At 34.1% G+C, this 19,529-nt stretch overlaps 3 protein-coding genes across 3 annotated transcripts; all 3 read right to left on the bottom strand.

Annotated features, from left to right (window-relative positions):
* Window positions 1-1,232: 1,232 nt before the first annotated feature.
* Window positions 1,233-3,632, bottom strand: LOC104904414 (plastid division protein PDV2). Its single transcript, XM_010692658.4, has 2 exons — window positions 3,187-3,632; window positions 1,233-1,957 (listed from the first exon to the last, which is right to left on the bottom strand). The coding sequence occupies exons 1-2, from the start codon at window positions 3,433-3,435 to the stop codon at window positions 1,328-1,330; spliced, it is 879 nt and encodes a 292-aa protein (XP_010690960.1). The 5' UTR covers window positions 3,436-3,632; the 3' UTR covers window positions 1,233-1,327.
* A 983-nt stretch (window positions 3,633-4,615) lies between these two features.
* LOC104904411 (hypothetical protein) lies at window positions 4,616-8,794 on the bottom strand. Its single transcript, XM_010692654.4, has 8 exons — window positions 8,467-8,794; window positions 7,917-8,294; window positions 6,710-7,089; window positions 6,332-6,431; window positions 6,004-6,063; window positions 5,833-5,919; window positions 5,619-5,747; window positions 4,616-5,362 (listed from the first exon to the last, which is right to left on the bottom strand). The coding sequence occupies exons 1-8, from the start codon at window positions 8,509-8,511 to the stop codon at window positions 5,048-5,050; spliced, it is 1,494 nt and encodes a 497-aa protein (XP_010690956.1). The 5' UTR covers window positions 8,512-8,794; the 3' UTR covers window positions 4,616-5,047.
* Window positions 8,795-15,897: 7,103 nt separating this feature from the next.
* Window positions 15,898-18,603, bottom strand: LOC104904410 (uncharacterized). Its single transcript, XM_010692653.3, has 7 exons — window positions 18,382-18,603; window positions 18,175-18,271; window positions 17,910-18,048; window positions 17,209-17,291; window positions 16,963-17,097; window positions 16,754-16,858; window positions 15,898-16,298 (listed from the first exon to the last, which is right to left on the bottom strand). The coding sequence occupies exons 1-7, from the start codon at window positions 18,468-18,470 to the stop codon at window positions 16,176-16,178; spliced, it is 771 nt and encodes a 256-aa protein (XP_010690955.1). The 5' UTR covers window positions 18,471-18,603; the 3' UTR covers window positions 15,898-16,175.
* Between the last annotated feature and the right edge of the window lie 926 nt (window positions 18,604-19,529).

Below are 19,529 nucleotides of genomic sequence, written 5' to 3'. Positions count from 1 at the left end.
TTCTAATTCATAAAATTTCCATAGTCATCTTTATTGTGACCACCATAGAGCACGTACAATGGTAATACCTCTCTAACAAACTCTTCATTATTTTGTTTCTTCAAACTACTCTCAATAATTATATTCAAAATAAATTGAACAATCAAGCTCTTCAAAGAACTATCCTTTCACTTTTAATCATGTAAATGATCCTCGCATTAATTAATGAATCTCATTCCTCTATGTCATGTATCACTAATTAATTGCCTGGGAAATGTAGAGTAGCCGTTTTCCATTACTCTTGAATGGTAACTCCTCCAAGAAACACTTTTCAAAGTGTCTCCAGAAATACACTCAAGACATACCTGATAGCCCCATTATTGAGTAAGAAGTAGCTTTTCGTTTTCTTTCTCCTTAAATGACTAGTTGAAGGACCCTTATTAAAACCCCATAATACATGCAATAACATGCTCATAGAAATGTCCAACCAGTACAGTAGCTTTGCTGGAATGCTCGGTGAAGCTTGGGCCTTTCTGATTTTGCTATGTTGAGTGGCCCAACTTAACTGTACACCACTCATTATGGGCCCATTAACGAATTGATAGTGGGTTACTGGGGGTAGTGTTTAAGCTAACTCTGATTTCATGATTAAGTTTAGCTTTATTAATAGGAGCAATCTTAGGGCATTTTCGACAACAATATTTAAGTAGCCATTAGAGATTTGTCTATGTCAAAAACTCAAAACTCTCATTAATGTAAAAATAAACACAAAAATATTATATACCCCCATAATTTTTAATACAACATTTTTCTATCGATAATAATTTCCTATATTTACAATGTTTTCTTACCTGTGGATGCCAACTAGCTTATTTGATTAAAGTCTTGAAAAGTGGTGTTCAAGACCTAGGATTAAATCTCATCTAAATCATTGGACCTATGACTCTCTTCGAACAAACAAAAAAACAATGTTTTCTAGCAAAGTCGGTTAGAGAAAGGCTCAATTCGCAGAATATATGCTAGAATTCATGTACCACAAGTACAAATGGCATGTATCTCTTTAACCATAGGATTATGACTTATGAGTGCACTATAATAAGTTGCTTATGCTCCTTTATTACCCATATAATGTCAAAAAAAGGGAGAGGAGTCATAAAGCTCTTGTATTATTAATGGAGATGGGCATCTCTATCTGATTTTTGACATCATTTTCTTCCACCATATGGAAGGTTTTCCATGGGAAAGCAAACCAATTCATTAAACTGTCTCATTTGAATATTAAAAGTAAAAGAAATTTACTTGTCATGAAAGGCAGGATATACAAAAAAGACTCACAAAACAGGGCATTTCAACCACAACCATAACTCACATTAGGATTATCAGCAACACAATCAAATGGAATTTCAACTCTCTCCTTCACAATGCAACGGAACTCACCGTCCTCCATCACTGCTACTTTCCCCGGAGGGCAGCGTGCAACAAGTCCCCCTTCTTTAGCACCATCAGGTTGTTGGAACAAGGACAAGACATTCAAATTAGTACCTTTCTTCTTAAGCTTAGGTTCAAAACCAGCTAAACTAAGAAGAGATATTACACCAACAAGGGTAAGCATCGTCTTGGTTGTGGAATGAACAAGAAATCTCAGCCCTCCCCATAGCTTGTTCGATTTACTTTGTGCTTGACTTTGCTTTAATTCGTTGTCTCCATTAAGACCATTTTGTGCGAGCTTACTTGAATATGGAACGCGTGATAGATAGCTCTTGTCTAAAACCAGAGAATGGGGAGAGTGTGTTTGATATGGTGGAAGTAACAATTCATTGTCGGGCTCCACCTTCATACTTGCAAACGCTTCTGCTTCTTGTATCACATCCAGATGTTCCCCATTATACTCACTGAGCTTCTTTAGTAACGTCTTACGGTTGTACTCAATATCTGCAATGGCAGCTTCTCTTTCGTATTGCTGCTGTTGTTGTAAAGCCTGATCCAAAACTTCCAAGTGTTAGCCACATCATAATACAAACAGCATTTATATACATGTCCTAACACAAGCATCTCCGTACGCACGCACTCAAAAGTACAATCTTCAAGCAAAACCAGTAAATTAACCAGAGTTATATTCCATTGTTTACTTTACCCAACAATATACCTCCGTCCTACAAGCCATTAAACTAGATACTCAAGAAGTACAAAAGTGATGGCAGTGGAAATCCAACTTCCTTCTACAGCCCAATCACAGGGTGGACGTTTCACGCTGTTTGAAAGAAATATAAACTAGATTCTCCCACAATTGTCCTAAGACATCTCCTTTCTTAACCATCTTACATCTCAATGACAAAAGAGCAGAACCACTTGGTGCCTCCTTAGTCAATAAATGAGGGTAAGGGTGGGTTAGCCCCTTTCTCCAAATCCGTTGCATGGCACATTTTACTCCTATGTTGCACATAGACGGATACGAGTACGGGTGCGGATTCAAGTACGGAGAAAGAAAACGGCAAGATTTTGAAATTTTAGGAATGGGTATGCGTACCCATACAAGATACATATCGTATTGAGTACGGATATGGGTACGTATCGTGACCTAAAAGAAGTACCCATGCTACATAGTTTTACTCTTGGTTATGAGCTTCGGCATTGTTCTAACCTAGTCATACAAAAACAAGACCATTCCATCCACGTTTTGGTACTTCAATTCAAGGGAAGATTATTGGAAAAAAGGTTCAACTTCAAGATTATGAACCAAATTATGGCACCAATTATAAACCATTTCACTTCTTTGTAATGATTGTTTTTACTTTCTACTGATATGAACTAGAAATTTCCCTTCAGGTGACCAGCAAAAAGGAAATTGAAATCAACATAAACACACTGTATTTGGGAAGACACATAATACAGAAACAAATTATACTAATTAAAGTATGCATATCATTTTTCCAATGAAGTGGGACAGATGAACATTCCATTACCCTAAAAAATTTAAGAAATAGTAATCAAAAGCACCAATTTTAAGTAACTACAAACATTAATTTACCCTAGAAAAACCAATGCTAAAATCTGCAACAATTATTCAAAGAACTTATCAATTTACACCAAAATTAAGTCTTTCTTCAAAAATAACAAAAACCCAGAAACAAAATCACCAAACCCTAGAAAACCCAAAAGACAAAACACCAAAAAATTAAAAATTGAGAATGAAAAGAGTAGAATTACTTGCAAAGAAGAGAGCTGAGACTCAAGGGAATCAAAAGCGTAGCAAATGTTCATAAGGGCTTCAGAATCTTCTGTTTCTTCAGCATTTTCTGCAGAAGAAGGAGAATTAGTTGAATCTCCATTAATTTGAGCTCCTTCAAGCTGAGATTGAATTGGGGTTTTTGTTTTGTGAATGCAATTAGCGATTTTGGAGCGCAATTCTGAAGCTCGAACTAACACCATTCCTATCTTTTCTTCTTCCATTTCCATTATTTTGTTGTTGTTTTTTAGGTTTTTTTCTCTCTCTTCAATTGACAAGAAACAGACCGCCAAAAAAATGAACAATCAAAACGAAGTTGGGCAAAGTGCTAAGGTAGAATTTTGGAATTTAGGGCATGGAGTATTGGAATGGAGTGGTGTATTTTACTTTGCTGACAATTGCCGCGGAATTGAGTGACAACTACCACCACAATTATAAGATTTTCATCAATTATACCTTCTTCACAAATTATATAATTTTCAAAAATTATTCTTCACTAAGGGCATGCTTTATTCGACATATAACAGCTAAACTGAACCAAACTGAATAGTGATATGTGATATGAGAGTAAAAGTATTGTCCAGAACCGAATTGGACTGAATTGAAAATAAGATGGGGGAGAACATGCCTAACGTAAGATTCACTTAGTTTATAAGCGTTTTAAACTCGTGTAATGCGCATAGTAAAAAAATGGAGTACAACTATTAAATAGTTTAAAGGTTTTTGAGGAATTATCATTTGCTAATTTGAGTGATAATAAAATCTGATATCCTTTTATGTTACAAATTGTATAATAAAAAGTTTAGATCACATTAATAAAGAAAAATTAGTTTAGATTAGATCATGTTAACATAATATAAGTTGGATATCTAATTCAAATTACTAACTCATTTTGCTTTGCTACTTTCAATGGGTAGGACTAGCTACAATATAGAAGTGTTCTATATGAGATGGTTTTTAGGGTGTAGGAGGAGTTAATGAGTAGTTGCATGGATTAAGCTTATACTTGAGATAGATGGCTCAATCCAGAGCTTATGCTTGGCTGAATATATACAAGTATTTTGTTTTGTCTCATATGTATTGTATATGTATAATCGATCATGTTTGCAAGCAGACTTTTTAAGGCGAAGAGATGGCAAGAAAACTTCATCCCTAACTAGTGGGGTTTGAATACATGACCTTGAAGTCAAAACAAGCTACATCTCATGCTCACATAATCACATGTTAATTGTTACCTCATTTGTTCAACTTCTTTTACTTTACACAATATTTTTAATTTTCTTTTTATTCCTTGCATACTCACAAAATCCGAACATTACACCAGTTGGCTATAAGCGTATAATAGTTTTTAAATTAAGTTGGCAGGAGAAGGAGCAAGTAAAGTTAGTTCTAGTATCAAAATCAATGCTCTTTCACAACATGTTCTTATTTCAATATTTCATTGTCAAAATATATTTAGATCCAACAATTTTCACAACCAGCTGACAAAACTAATCTTTCTTGAGTAGCACTTTACCACTACAAAAGAGACCGGCCAATCTCACATATGCCAAAGTTGCAACCAACCAAATGCCAACTTTGATTCCCTAAGCTTATCTTCTCATATTTAGAGGTTGAACTCAAACCACAAACTACAGAAATCAATCAAGATAATAATGATCAACTAAGCTCAAGTCCAATAACATTAAAAGATCATCAAATGTGTTGTCTTCTTCATGCATAATTATTGGCTGACATCCTTGTGAAACCAAATGACAGTACAGAAGACCTTGAGCCTGTTTGATCAGTATCTCTTTCGCGCTATGTTCATGTCTCATCAAGTAACAACCATCTAATGTATGATCACTGCAACAACTCCTTGGGGAACTGATAACGAAAACTGAAATCGTGGGGAGTCCATTCAATGCCTTTCCAACCTTTCTTATGCCGAAAAGTGTAACTACAACTCCTGTTTCTTTGAAGATCTGCAGGGAGAATCTGTTCAAGAATCTTCATGAAATCAGGTGGATGTAAGCCGGAATCTTTGGCATAATTCTCCAAGATCTTTGGCAACAGAATCTTGTTTAGATTCTTATGAACGCGATAGTTGCTCAATATGTACTGATTTCTTGCAGCTATCAGGTCCTGGAACACTCCTTGGGAACTGTATACCTGAACCTATATCCATACATACATGATACACTTGCTTAATTAAATAAACATTGTGTAAATTTATTGAGTAATTATGAGTTTTAGACTACAAATAGTCGAATCATGGCATAAGCAGAAAGTTTCAGAGCACATGATTAGACCAAATGTTTTAACATAAAACTTGTCACCTTCAAATTAAAAGGATTTCAATCCAGTTCATCTTAAGAAATTCATACTAGAACACCTTATCACAGGTGAACTAGTGAAGAGAACATAGCCTTACCGGGGGATCAGAATAGCTTCCACAGGAAAGGGCGAAGTAAGTTAGAGGTTCAGACTGATCAACCGCGAAAAATTTTCTTCTGTCTCGATTCCTGAATTTCTTCTGAAGATGGAGTATTCGATGGAACCACTACAAAGGAAATGGATACATAATCAAATCGATTTCATGTAACCAAATTTTCTTATGTAATTATTCTAACAGAGAATGAAATTACTTGTCCTGGATGAGGCATTGGGCACTTCAGTATGTAGTCTCGGATCATGCTTACATTAATAGTATGACCCCCAATGCTATATGCAGCCTGTGTGTCATAAAAACAAGCTTATAGATTATGTTGTATATATAGATTTCTTGGAGGGGAATGAATAATAAGTACAGGTTGGACCTTTAATAGCAAAGATACTCGTTTAAGCTTGTTGTGTGGCACTCCATACTCCAGAAATGCCTGTACTCGCGATACACAAAGAAGGAATTCGTCATTACATCACAAACGTTCTAACATATAATCTCCCATTGATGAGAAATTTTTGATATCCCTATATATTTACTTATAATGAAACAATTGCTTTGATATGTTAAAAGATTGTGTTATCTTAATCCAGTTCCTTAAAATTGACCTCAAATCAAATATGGCCTATTAAACAGGCATGTAGGCAGCACGATAGAAAGTTAACATAATGCTCAACTGTGGTTATTGGTTATAGAATTCTTACATGCATCACTAGGGCATTGTGCACATTAATCCAAAATGCTAGCTTCTCTTTATGGTTCAATTTGCTGGGGTTTACTCCTTCCAATTTGTTAACAAGTGACCTGCAGATAAGTATGAAGCTCAGTGCAAGAGCGAAAGCAAACTTTGGAGAAGAACACTTTTTAAATGATTACAGAATATAATCTATGTTACTCTGTCTCAGGTACTCATGTCAGACAAGGAACATGTCCAAAGTGTCTGACTCGGCTATTTTATAAAAGTTTTCCTTCATTTGGGCCTAGAATAAAGTGTCAAAGTGTTGGACAGAGGTATGTGTCTAAGCAGTAGACGCGAATACTTGAGATAAAATGAAAAGATTAAGTAACATAGTATATATTACCTAAATCTTTGAAGCGTGGGCTCAATATCTTTAAGTTTAGTACTGTCCCTATGAACCTGAACAACCTCAACCATTTGATGATATGGTCCACTAAATTCAATATGTCCTCCCACTTGGTAAGGAACATCTGAATGTATATCCTGCAATGAATATATCCTAGGTTGAGGACTCCACAGATTAGATTCAGCGCGAGGTGATCCACTCATTGATGATGGAAATGAAATGCCAGGTGATGCTGAGAAATTTTTACTGCTGACAGAATTTGTTGCCAGTTCACAGTAGATGGCTGAAATACACCTGACCATCTCCTCCGAAAGCCAGTTTGCTGTCTCTTTAACTTCATTGGAATCATAGATGGCTACATCATTTGAAGCTTCAGGCTGATGAGATAAAAATTGATTCAGTTATAAGCTAGAGTTCAATATTTACAGCAAACTTATGAGCAGATACATTTTATACTAGAAGTTTCCCTAGTTTGTATAAATCTGCCATAAAAAAAGGGTCATAAAAGAACAAGCAAGACATATAATTTTTATAGTTTTTGAATTAGACAGTCACAGAATATATGCAAAGTGTATATTAAGCAAGATAGCTTCATAACTTGCCTGTTAGCTCATGAAATCAATTATGTTACTACCTTACATGTATCTATCATAAGTTTCTTTGATGATGCGCAAAACAATCTGCATCATTCTACATTATCGAGTTATTGGCCATGTTTGATAAATGGCTTTTTCATTGATTTTTGGCTTTTGGCTTTTCAATTTGGTCAAACAGCTAAAAAAGTGTTTGGTGATTGGCTTTTTGGTTGGTTGAAAAGTTGGCTTTTAAGCCAAAATAAAAAGCTGGAGTAGCTTTTTGGATTGATTTTTGGCTTGTTGGCCCACGAACTCTCTAATAAACAGCCAACAACTACAACTAATTTTACCAAACACTTTTGCAAACAACTGACTTGAGCAACCAACTCAAAAGCAATACATACAGCCAATGCTTCCAGTCAGTCAAACAAGCCAACTAAAACAGCTAAAAGCCAACAATCAACAACCAATTGCCAAACAACCCCAATTTCTCCTCTGTTCCTTTTTGTTCTGCGTGATATATTATGGTCAAGTTTCAATTCAACAAGAACAAATAGGAACAGAGCGAATAGTACACATCGCGTGCAATATAAAACTAGTACCATAGTATGAAAGATATGTTGATTTACCTCGAGCAGAGTCAAAGGCAGAGAATGGTACGAGTTTACAGCTTCAGCAACCTTTCCAACTAAAGGAGATAATCGACTAGGATAAGCTGAATGATGAGATAACGAAGAGTGAGTGCGATGTATGCTACAACCAAGCAATTCTTCTTGCTCCTTAGTTTCATTTTTGTAATCTTCTAAACAAATGGTATTACTCGCAGCATAACCTTGAGGCATCTGAAAACGATCAGAACTGATCCTTTGTTCTGTTACAATGTCTTTATATGACAGTGATGCTACACGACGATCAAGTGCTTTCTTATACAATGTAACAAGATACTTCTCTAAATGCATAACTTCGAGCTCCAACATCGCGATTTCCTTAAGAAGTTCTGTAATAGACTGAAGTAACAGAAAGTAATAATGTGTTATCCAGCCAATATTATCAATTTATCAGTAGAACTTTTGAAAGTCAGTGATAAGAGTATAAATAGTAGAACTTGGAATCCGAGGAATAGTTTTATACTCTATCAGTAAGTAATAATAATGCATTGTTAAGGGGAAATAATGTTACCTTTGGTTTTGAAGACTTCTGAACATGAGAAACAGGTATCTCCATCTTTCAGATTAAGACTGTTTTTCAAGAGAAATGACCTTTAGTAGTTGGAACAGTTTGGTGGTAGCCCAATTGAAGAGGGAAGTTGTTAAGTGAGGTTCGTCCATAAGAGTTGGGAGTACATTAAGTGAGGCTAGCTAAGGTTATTGTACTGTTATTTTGAAGACTCTGGTTTTTATGCAAGAACTTTGGGTGCATCTGAATTCTGAGTTGAAATAGTTACTAAGACTTTAAGGAATAAAGTAGGATACAATTAATGGATTCAAATATCATCCTCAGTTGTCTGTCTATCGGAGTACTTCCTATATGTTTTGAGATCGTACCAAGTACCAACCTCTTACAATCAGACACGAATTAAGTGTTACTCAGATACGGGTGTCTAAGCGTCTGACTCGGTTATTTTGTAGAAAAAAGTTGAGTTTAGTCTAAAATGAAATATCCAAGTGAAGTATCGTGTCGGACACGACACGATATGACACCCTGGTTTTTAGGTAAATAAAGGTGTTGGAGTAACAAAGCTTATAATTAAGGATGTAACATGATTTTGTAAATATTATACTACGTGAAAGTTTTGTTATTTCTACACTCCCCATGACGGAGTATTAGTAAATCTAATCATAAACCATTACTGTTGTTCTAGAAAAGGTAATATTATTTCTAGACATCGTAAAGTAGTATGTGTATCTATTAATTCTAGACACATGGTGTTCTTTGTTTATATATATATGTATACTTAGGTTTAACGAAAAGATGTTAAAAAAAAGCTTTCTCTTTAATCATACATCAGACCTATTCATACCTATTGAAAAGACGAGTCTTTAGTTAGGCAATTAGATTATGAACTTAAATTATAATTATACTATTGTTCCCCTGAATTAATTAGTTGTTACATTACTAGTTCAAATTACAAAGTCGTAGTAGACTCTATATACCGACTAGCCAAGGCGGTATTTTGGGTACACCTAGAGCTACATAGGAGTAATCTAGTCATGTAGATGATAAACTATGCTGATCTCTTTGTTTACAAGGTAAGGGAGAAAGTCCTCAAGAGTGTCTGTTATATGCATGGCCCCGGCCCCCTATATAGCAAGTTGTGGGGTCAATTGACTCCACTTAAAACTAAAAAGTACGGAATTTTTCCTTAAAATTTTTGAAATTTTGGTGTACTTTCTTATAAATTTAACTATTTGATTCTTCTAAAATTCGTCAATTTTATTTTAATCCTATTAAATATATTTTCTAGATCCGTCACTGCATCTCAGGTTTCGAGAGTATAACTAGTGAATCTCACATTCACAGCATCAAACTTTAGAAAGTTGGTAACTATTCAGATTGACCTCTCGTTCTAAGGATGGCCCTGAAATTGACAAGACACAAAGTTGGTAATAGACTTAAATAATCTAAACTGAAAATTTAAACACACTTTAGGTAAAAAAAATTGCCATTTTATGATCCAAACACATCAACATAAGAATATACTTATTCACCATTTTGGACATTTCCATCTGTAATCCTATTAGAGAGTAAACTCCAATCAAATTTAAACGTACGTCGTTGTTAAATTAATTCCCATAATCCAACTTTTGGCATAATCATAATAATATTAATACCTTGGTTACCATAGTGCATTACATATCAATCACCAACAGTACCCTTAATTAAAGCCTTTATCTTTTTGTGAAGGGAGCAGGTGATAATCTAAAGTTGAAAGCTTATCCTTTATCACACACCTTCTATACCCTATTTCTTTGTATGCAAAATAGTCTTTTTAATTTGCACCAAAGATATAAATCTTTCTAAAATTTAACTCGACTTTTCAAAAAGAATTGTTTCGTTTTTGTAATTTTCTAATTGTTCTAAAGTTTTAGAAGTTAGATTAATTAAATTCATTATTTCTCGTTCTATTTTAGAATATTCATTCACTGGAAACCGATCCGCGTCCATAATCGATTACGATAAATTGGATCAGATTTTGCAATTTTTTCTTCTATAGTACCTCAACGTGACATGAGGGTAAAAGGGGTTCAAGAATCGGTTTTCTTTTAAGTTGATGAGTCATTTAATTTGGTTTCGATTCAGGTTAGTTCGTATTCGAGTTGATATTGATTGGGTTGAGTTAAAGTCATTCAAATAGATTTCAAAAAGCCAAAATAAGTGATTTTAGCCCTTATAAAAAGAAACTGACCTGCAAACCTTGTTAATGATACGTGTCAACGTGTGCGAGGTGTCAGTTCAGTAGGGTATTTCATCTTACCAACTAAAAATCTCTATTATATAAGGCAACACATGGGGGACGCCAAAAAATAGAAAAAGGAAAAAAAGAAAAAAGAAAGAAAGAGGATAACTAACTGTTTCATTTGAACGAAAAAAAGGGGAAAGTAGGACATTTAAACTCAACATCAGTTTTTTGAGAAAATAAAATGTAAAGATAGTTTTTCTATCCAATTAATTTTATTTTTTCTACTTTATTCGTCATCACGCGTTCGCACGCATTGCGTGCATGTAAGACTAGTAGACTTTCTATTACAAGACTCACGTCAAGAAGTTGCAGTAGTATTTAGCATACAAAAGGTGAGTTATATAATCTGCTTCAACTGCAAGACTGCAACCAAGTACGTATAATCCAACAGATATTGACAATAAAGCACACAAGTAAAACAGAAAAATACAAATTCCCCATTTATTGTAACATAACAAAACACTGAGATATGGAATGAGACCACTCACACGAATTAATCTGTCAACGTATTTCTTTGGAAAAGCTAGTTACATTACAATATTACATAGAAAATTTAAACTATTGTAAAGGTTAAAAAAAAGGGGGGGAAATTACAATTGTTTTTCTGCATTTTGATACAGAAGTTGTGAGTAAAATTCAATTAAAAGGTGGGTATATTTTTTGACTAGTCCCCTGTCAATTGGAAAGCAAATCCACTTGTCTGTAGTAGTAACCTTTTTTTTTTGGCTATGGTGGTCTAATTTGCATGAAAAGAAGGGGAGAAACTTTGGTGGTAGAAAGTTTAGATGAACGTTAAAATTAAGTGGGCAATCCTTGTCTAAAATGGAAGCTAAGAGACAAAGATTTGCTTCAGCCTTTTAAGCTATTGTAACATATTATATGGTTGTAATCCACTTTGGTGATTTCATATCATGTTTTTTTTTCCTATTTTAATGGAGTTAAGTGCTACTACACAAGGTTAAACAATGGTAAGAGCATTTTGATGTCATGAAATTTCAAATATCAACATGAAATTTCAAATATCAACTCCTTTAATGACTTATAAAAATCGGTTCAATTCAATTTAGTTCAGCTGTGGACAATATTTTTACTCTCACATATCACTATTTATTTCAGTTCAATTCAATTCAGTTCAGTTCAGTTCAATTGTTTTATGCCGAAGAGAACAAACCTATAGGATTTATCAAACTTAATTTGTAAAAACTAAAAAAAATCTAAAATATTAACTATCTTCAAAAAAAAATTCCAAAGAATCGGGATGCTCTCTATTTCCTATGAAAAAAATGGATGGTCTATTTTCTAAATTGACGGTTGGGATTGCTTGAAGGGAGGGGTAGGTCGGAAAATCTCTTATTAGTTTCGGTGTCACGTGTCATCATCTTATCATAGAAATGGTAAAAAAAAAAATAGAGAATCCTAATGTTGGAAAGCAGTCCTAGATATCCCATAATTCACTTGCAAAATGGTTAGTCCAAGATATGAACAGGCTGATCTAACCTACTCACTGGCTAGTGCAGTAGTGCTTACCTCCATAATTGTTCCCTTTGCCTAGGATTTTCTAATTGGTGGCATTTATTTTTATTTTTTTTTGGTAAACACGCTGTAACACTAGATTAAATAGTCATGATAAATAGCCTAATACTAGATTAATTGGTGGCATTTATCACCAAACTCTGCATGTACATACTCTATGTCACTTCCATTATCATACTACAAAGCATTTGATTTATTCGTTATTTTCCTTGCAAAAAAAAAGGAATTTTATAGCATGAAATTATGAATTTCTAGCTATTCACTTTAAATTATCTCAAACAAAATTCTGACAAGATCAAATAATTTTCCAATTCAAGTTCCAAATCTACCAATTCATTTATTTGTTAATTGATTAGTTAATTATTATCTCTATATTGCTAGAAATGAGTCAAAATTATGTAAGAATCCTTCTATCATTCAAGTCAATCATGAAATTCTAAGCACATTGATGAATTCTTTAATGAGCACTACCTTTTGATAAATTAAAAGCAGCATGCAGTAAAAGAAACTTGTATGTATGCATGTAGTAGTGTAAGAGTAAAGCTTGATGACTTTGTTCATCATTAGTTCCCCCCAAAGTGCTCCAACCAAAAGGAAGGATAACGAGAAAGGGAATTTTTCTTAAAAGGGCTGAAAGGTGGGAGTAAGTGTAGGATAGCTAAATTGATGATAAATAGAAATTATATATTTTAAGGCCTGTTCTTTTCAACATAAAACAATTGAATTGAATTGAACTGAACTGCATTGAATTGAACTAAATAGTGAAATGTGAGAGTAAAAGTATTGTCCAGAGCTCAACTGAACTGGATTGAACTGATCTGAATTTAATTGAACTGAACTGAATTGAATTGAACTGAAAATAAGATGAGGAAAACAGGCTAAGAAAGAGATTTTTTATTTGAAAAAAATTAAAGATGATGTGAAATTACTAGGTTTTGCCTTGGTGGGCTTTCAATGTCCTCGTCTTTATCTCTTACAGCCAAGTCTCTTTTTGTATGGTCAAAGGCCCAAAAAGTTTGTCTTTTACAGCATGCATGCAATATATAGGAATTTGCTCGATTTATAAAATCCTATATTATATGAAAGTATATTTTATGATCACGTCTATCTTCATTGCTTATTATTATCCCACCAAAATGACCGGCATTATGAAATCCAATTATTGTGAATATATTGATCTCTTAATAAATATCTTATGATAGTATTCACTATTTATTGTAATTAATTTTTAGTTTTATAAGATAATAATTGAAATTTTGTCAAACAGGTAGGACAAAAACAATCTACAACAAAGTTCAATTTTATGTTGCTTATGTCATAAAACTTGAAAGTTGGAACCATAGTACAAAAGTTTATGTTTTAGAGTAACACAATATATCTATAAAATTTTAGGTGTTCCTAGAGCACCTAGAACTATGTACGTGTTGTTAAATACATTTCTTTGCAAATACGTACATAAAAAGCAAAATGTAAAATGTACCAGTATAAAATATGTAAAAAAAAATGTGAGCAGGTGCACCTACTTTTAGATGCTCCCATGAGCACTATAAAGGCTTTTCCCTAGATCTAAGGTCGAATTCTTGTTGTTAGGAATACAAGCCCAATATAGTTGTCCATTATATTGTTCGAAGAGGAACGGAGTAGATGAACCAATTAAGTCAAGATTAGGTGGTATGTCTGTTGGTTCACGGGTTTTGAGCTGTTATGGGTTGTTCCACGTGAAAAGTACTTACGAGAAATTTCAGTTGACTTGTTCTTTATTACGACATGTTATTTAGTTTCCTCTTTGTATTGGTTGCAATATTCCTAGTTATTATTTTCTATTTACTAATTATTTGTATTTAGAAAAGTTGTAAGATATTCTACATATTATGGAGAATATCTAGTGGTTGATACTAGGAAGGTTGTTTAGTTTCCTAATACTAGTTGGTCTAGTTTAGGTAGTATGGAGTCAAGAGCTTATGGAGTCATTGTTAAAGTGAATGGTTTTGTACCATTGTGAGGCACAATGTAGGTACTTGAGGAAACACACGTGTGGAAAACGAGTGGTAGTCGACGACCACTGTTGAGGAAGCTTGGAGGATGAGGCAATGAGGAACACATTTGTTGTGTGAGTTGTGAGTGTAAACACCAAGTGGGTTGGGGTTGGTGTACGACGGGACGTGCACAACCAATATACATATGAGCGTTGGAATTTGTATGGCATGCGGTTTAGAGAATGGAGTCACTTGTTTCAGACGAAAGGTTTTGGACCTAGTCATTTGAGATGCTTTGTGTAGTATGATGTATTACTCGTCGTTGTGATCAGTAATATAGTTTGGTGGTTTTTTTCACCCTTTGAGGGGTTTTTCCACGTTAAATCTTGCAGTTGTCTATATATATTATTAAAGTATTATCTTTATTGACTTCCTATACACTATGGGCAAGTTCTATGGACAATAATACGGACACAAGGCATTAGAAGCCTTGAGATGATCGACGTATGGGCGGGTATCTCCCCTTCCCTGGTCCCCTAACAGTTGTCTATATATATTATTAAAGTATTATCTTTATTGACTTCCTATACACTATGGACAAGTTCTATGGACAATAATACAGACACAAGGCATAATTAGAAGCCTTGAGAAACTCCCACCACCAGTACTTTGAGTTGAGGATAGCTCAACAGTAAAACAACCTTTAAAGATACAAGAAATGATAAACAGTTTACTGTTAGATGTTTGCAAACATCTAACAGGGAATAAAAAATAATAAAAGGCTGAAAAGGTGATGATGTGGGTCTCAAGGAATAGAAGACGAATAAAACACTATTTATATTTCATGAAAACTATTCTTATTAGTTGCATAAACACTAGTTGTAATTACACGAATACTACACTATTTATTAGCATTGAAATTTTCAAGATCACTTTTTTATTTGACTGACAGTTTGAAATTTTCGAGGTCACTTTTTTACCCATATTTTCTAATTTTGGATCCTATACGACTATACCCATGTTTAAGACCTACTTCCTCCGTTTTATATTACTCGCTACACTTCTCAATTCACGGACTCCTAGACAATTTTTGGAGAAGAAAGAAGTAGAGAGTAAAAAGAAAAGGGACCCATGTGAGAGACGAAAGATAGAGAGTTTATTATCTAAAAAGAAAGTGTAGCAAGTAATGTGAAACTTCCCACAATAGAAAGTATACCGAGTATTATGAAACGGAGGAAGTATGTTTTTGTGAAAAGTTATAAATGTAGTAAATTCACCAAATATTAAGAACTAGAGATAAAGTCGTAGAGAACTTCACAATAAATGTAGTAAATTCACCAAATATTAAGTCAAGTTCAACAAATATAAATTAAGTTTCGCAGAATAAGTTTAAGTTCAGCAAAATAAGCTAAATTAAACTTAGGGTCTGTTCTCTCCAGCTTATTTTCAGTTCAGTTCAATTCAGATCAGTTCAATTCAAATCAGTTTAGCTCTTGACAATATTTTTACTCTCACATATCACTATTCATTTCAGTTCAGTTCAATTCAGTTCAATTCAGCTGTTTTATGCCGAAGAGAACAGACCCTTAGTATAAATAAATCAAGTTCAATAAAAAATAAGTTCAAGAAAACAGACTGAAGTGCAGGTAAAATTCATAAATACATAAACAAGGAGTGAATATTACAATAATACACAATTTTCAGCCCCACCAACGAAACGGGGTTAATGATGAGGGATAGCCTAGTGGTTAGAGCTTCCCGCAAACCTCTTAAAAGTTACAACACCAAAATTAGGAAAATGAAAAAACAACAATAATTTCTTTTAATTGTTGAGAGTGCTTTGATAGTACACATTTCATATTAGCATTCATTCTATCTTATATCTTGGGCATGGCTTTCTGTCCACCACCTCAATTTCTTCACATGTCATCAAAATTGGTCCTGAATAAGAAGTCTTCACCTTCCAATTCATCTTGAAGCAGGCGGATTGACGGAAAGTCCGCCCGTTCACTAGGTTGATTACTATTCAATGATCTTGTCCCCTACAATTTGTCACACAGAAGTTTAATTCATTTGCATTCAGGAAATCTAGTAGCAAACAACATTTGACAGAATATGCTATGGATGTTCAACTTTCATAGAATCATCTTAGAAAAATGCAATCCTGTCATGAATCTTGTACAAAAAGTTGGGAAGATAAGCAAATTTATGATGATTTAAGTGGCGGCATACATGACATCGATTTGAAAAGAATAACATGAAGCATTGACAGAATTCTATGAGGCACACTGGTCGCTTCTGTTCTAGAGCTTATACCAGCTACCTTTAGGCTACAGAATTGCAAATCTACAGAGAAAAAGATATATCTGAAGCACAATCTCATAACTCATAGTAAAAATCAGTAAGTGGTCCATTTAGTAATTGCAATTTAAATTGTCATAACTCATAGTTGAAAGTCAGCTCTAATTCATTCAACCAAAAGACAATTATGTCTAACCTTCTTTAAAGTGTAGAAGAAATAATGGAATCCATCACCAAAGGTGTCCCATTTCATCGACCATGTAAAACTAGGAGCTTCAAATATCGGACGCCTGAAATGTGGCTGCAGCAAAAAAGTTCAGAAAACAGGGGGACAGGAGAAGAAAAGGTGTAAGATTTTGGGTTTTATTTCACTTTTCAGGGACCAAAAGTTTTGAATTGTAATACCTGCCCAAAAGAAATGGATATGAATATACCATCTGGCTTCAAAACCCGATGTATGCCTTCGAGCATTGCCAATGCCCTGCTTACAGTTTCAGCTTTCGGGTTCCAGGGATCACCACTGTCCACGAACAATACATCCTTGAATGACAAATTTATCCATACTTGGCAGATTAAAAGCCAAAACACCAGGAATAAGATCTCAGACTTGTAAAAGAAAGAGTAAGTACAGGCAACAACTAGTTTCCTTACCATTGTTCCTTTCTCAATAACCACATCAAATGTATCATCCGTGAAAGGCAAGTTTAGCATGTCAGCAACCATAGCCTTAATTTCTAACATTTGAGGTGTCATCCATCACCAAAAAAAGATAAATAGGGTAAGAAAGGGGAATAATCAATTTCATCATACCATATAAATTCTTCGATCAAGCAGACTAAATTGCATATTAGGATCCGATTTCCCAAGTGGTTGAACCTCAAATTTTCTCTAGTATCACATTAATCTTTAACGGAAAGGGAAACTTCACGATAATTACACATAGCATAAACAAGAATGATGATGAAAATCTTGTATATGTCTAACTTCCAAGCATGTTTATTGAAAAATCAATAATCAAGCAAGCAAGCAATAAATTCATTATTCATACAGACCAAACATAGAAATTTAAAAGAAGTAATCATATCAAATTCCGAATATTGAAGCTGGGAATTCAAAATAGAATCAATCATGACAGAAAAATGATAGCAAAACAATGACAATGGTGAAAGATCAAAACTTTAAGATAAATTCCCAATAAAATTTAAGGAAACAAATAACAATAATTTTCTAAAATTATACTCTAAAAATGAAAAAAAAACGACGTAGTTTAGAAAATGGTACACCATGCTCTACATGCACTTGGGTTCATGTACTTATTTGCGCAATAAAACTACGACAAAGAAAGTACAAACCTTTATATCCCTTAAACAATAACCTCTTCTGCACATTATCAACAGCAATTGGTGATAAATCAGTGCAAGTAACATTCTTAATCCCATCTTTATACATTTCATCACTTAATTGGGAATTTCCACAACCCACTTCCAAAACCTAAAAAATATCAAAATCTCCCATCATTACAATCCAATTAATCAATTTTATACCAAACCCAAAACAAAATAAGACCCAATAACAAAAAAAACAAAGAGAATTCAGAAGATTATGAAGAGAAAGTACAGAGGAATTAGGGTGAATATGGTCGGAAATGAGATGGCGAAAATGGGAATAGTCTTTGAGCCATTCATAATGTTCCTCCCTACCAAATCTGTCGTTCCTAAGAGAAAAATTGACATATTAGATGAATTATAGATAAGTAGAGCAGAAAAGTTTGTGTAGTATTATATAATGATGAAATTGAATCTTAGAGAAAGAGAGAGAGATAACCAGTAATGAGGATCGAGATAAGTGATAACAGAAGAGGGAGCTACTGTATCATCATCTCGAGTGTTCCTCTCCTTTGTCTTAGTGTCCATTGATAAGAAGAAGTTTGGTTCCTTTGATTTGAGGGCTCAAACGAAGAGGTTTTTCTAAAACCCTAATTCGGCTTCTGTTGACAGTTGACTACTTGACTAGCTTACCTAGTTTGGCTAGCAACCTTTCGAGGGATATCACTTGTGAGTTGTGAGTTGTGAGTTGTGACCTGTGAGGGAAAAGACACCGGTCCAAGACCCGATCCAAACCCGATTGGATTAGTCCTATTTTTAAGCGTGTGGATTCAAGTTTTTCAGATATATCGAGTTTGGATTGGAGAAGGCTTACGGGTTCAAACATTATTGGATCGGGTTTAGATTTAAGTCGAATAATCCCGGACCAAACAAATAATAAAGGAGCCCTAAAAGTTAAACCAACTAAATAAGTAAAGGCGGTTCATAGCACTACCACTACTTCGTTGTTCTGTCTAAGTCTCCTTCACTCTGCTACTACTTCACTTACCACCAATCACCAACCACTCTGTTGTCCTAACTGCTGCGACACCACTCATTTTCCCGCCAAGACCACCGTGATACCTCATTTGAGATAAATCTCGAGTTTTCTGTATAGTTTGTTGTTGTTAACACTTATTATCGGCTTTATAAGATAAATGTCTTGTTATCAGTGTATTATAAACTTTATAGGATAAATGTCTTGTTATCAGTGTATTATAAACTTTATAGGATAAATGCCTTGTTTACAATAAATTTCAGATATTTGGTTTTTTAATTAGAACGATTAAGATATTCGGGTTTTTTATATCAGGTAAGGATCACATTTTTGCAGATCTGAACTCGCATCAGGTAATTCGAAATGAATAGCCCTTCCTTTCACCCTTGTGATAAGAGTTCGATTCTTAACTTTTATTAATATCCCTAAACGCATCCACTTGTGCAAGGGATATCGTAAACACAGTACATCAAATTTTTTCTTTTTTTCTCTCGTAGCTTATTATTTATCTAAAATCATCTCAACGAGTAAAATATACTTTATTTGTTTTTTTTTACTTGCAACAGTTTGACTTTCACGCTTGCCAATGCATAATTGCAACCATCAATAAG

Source organism: Beta vulgaris, chromosome 9 (genome assembly GCF_026745355.1).
Source record: "Beta vulgaris subsp. vulgaris cultivar EL10 chromosome 9, EL10.2, whole genome shotgun sequence".
In the NCBI taxonomy this organism is placed as follows: domain Eukaryota; kingdom Viridiplantae; phylum Streptophyta; class Magnoliopsida; order Caryophyllales; family Amaranthaceae; genus Beta; species Beta vulgaris.
Note: the sequence above shows the minus strand (reverse complement) of the source record. Positions and strands in the feature narration are given on the sequence as shown.

What these genes read in the sequence shown, in the direction of transcription:
- LOC104904411 (XM_010692654.4), bottom strand. Translation starts at nt 8,511, where the DNA reads ATGGAGATACCTGTTTCTCATGTTCAGAAGTCTTCAAAACCAAAG. An exon ending in AGAAGTCTTCAAAACCAAAG is followed by an intron (nt 8,295 to 8,466) that starts GTAACATTATTT and finishes CTGTTACTTCAG; the next exon opens with TCTATTACAGAACTTCTTAA. An exon ending in GAGTATCTTTGCTATTAAAG is followed by an intron (nt 5,920 to 6,003) that starts GTCCAACCTGTA and finishes TATGACACACAG; the next exon opens with GCTGCATATAGCATTGGGGG.
- LOC104904410 (XM_010692653.3), bottom strand. Translation starts at nt 18,470, where the DNA reads ATGGACACTAAGACAAAGGAGAGGAACACTCGAGATGATGATACAGTA. An exon ending in TATCTCGATCCTCATTACTG is followed by an intron (nt 18,272 to 18,381) that starts GTTATCTCTCTC and finishes TTTTTCTCTTAG; the next exon opens with GAACGACAGATTTGGTAGGG. An exon ending in ATTGTTTAAGGGATATAAAG is followed by an intron (nt 17,292 to 17,909) that starts GTTTGTACTTTC and finishes CTCAAATGTTAG; the next exon opens with AAATTAAGGCTATGGTTGCT.
- LOC104904414 (XM_010692658.4), bottom strand. Translation starts at nt 3,435, where the DNA reads ATGGAAATGGAAGAAGAAAAGATAGGAATGGTGTTAGTTCGAGCTTCA. An exon ending in CTCAGCTCTCTTCTTTGCAA is followed by an intron (nt 1,958 to 3,186) that starts GTAATTCTACTC and finishes GTTTTGGATCAG; the next exon opens with GCTTTACAACAACAGCAGCA.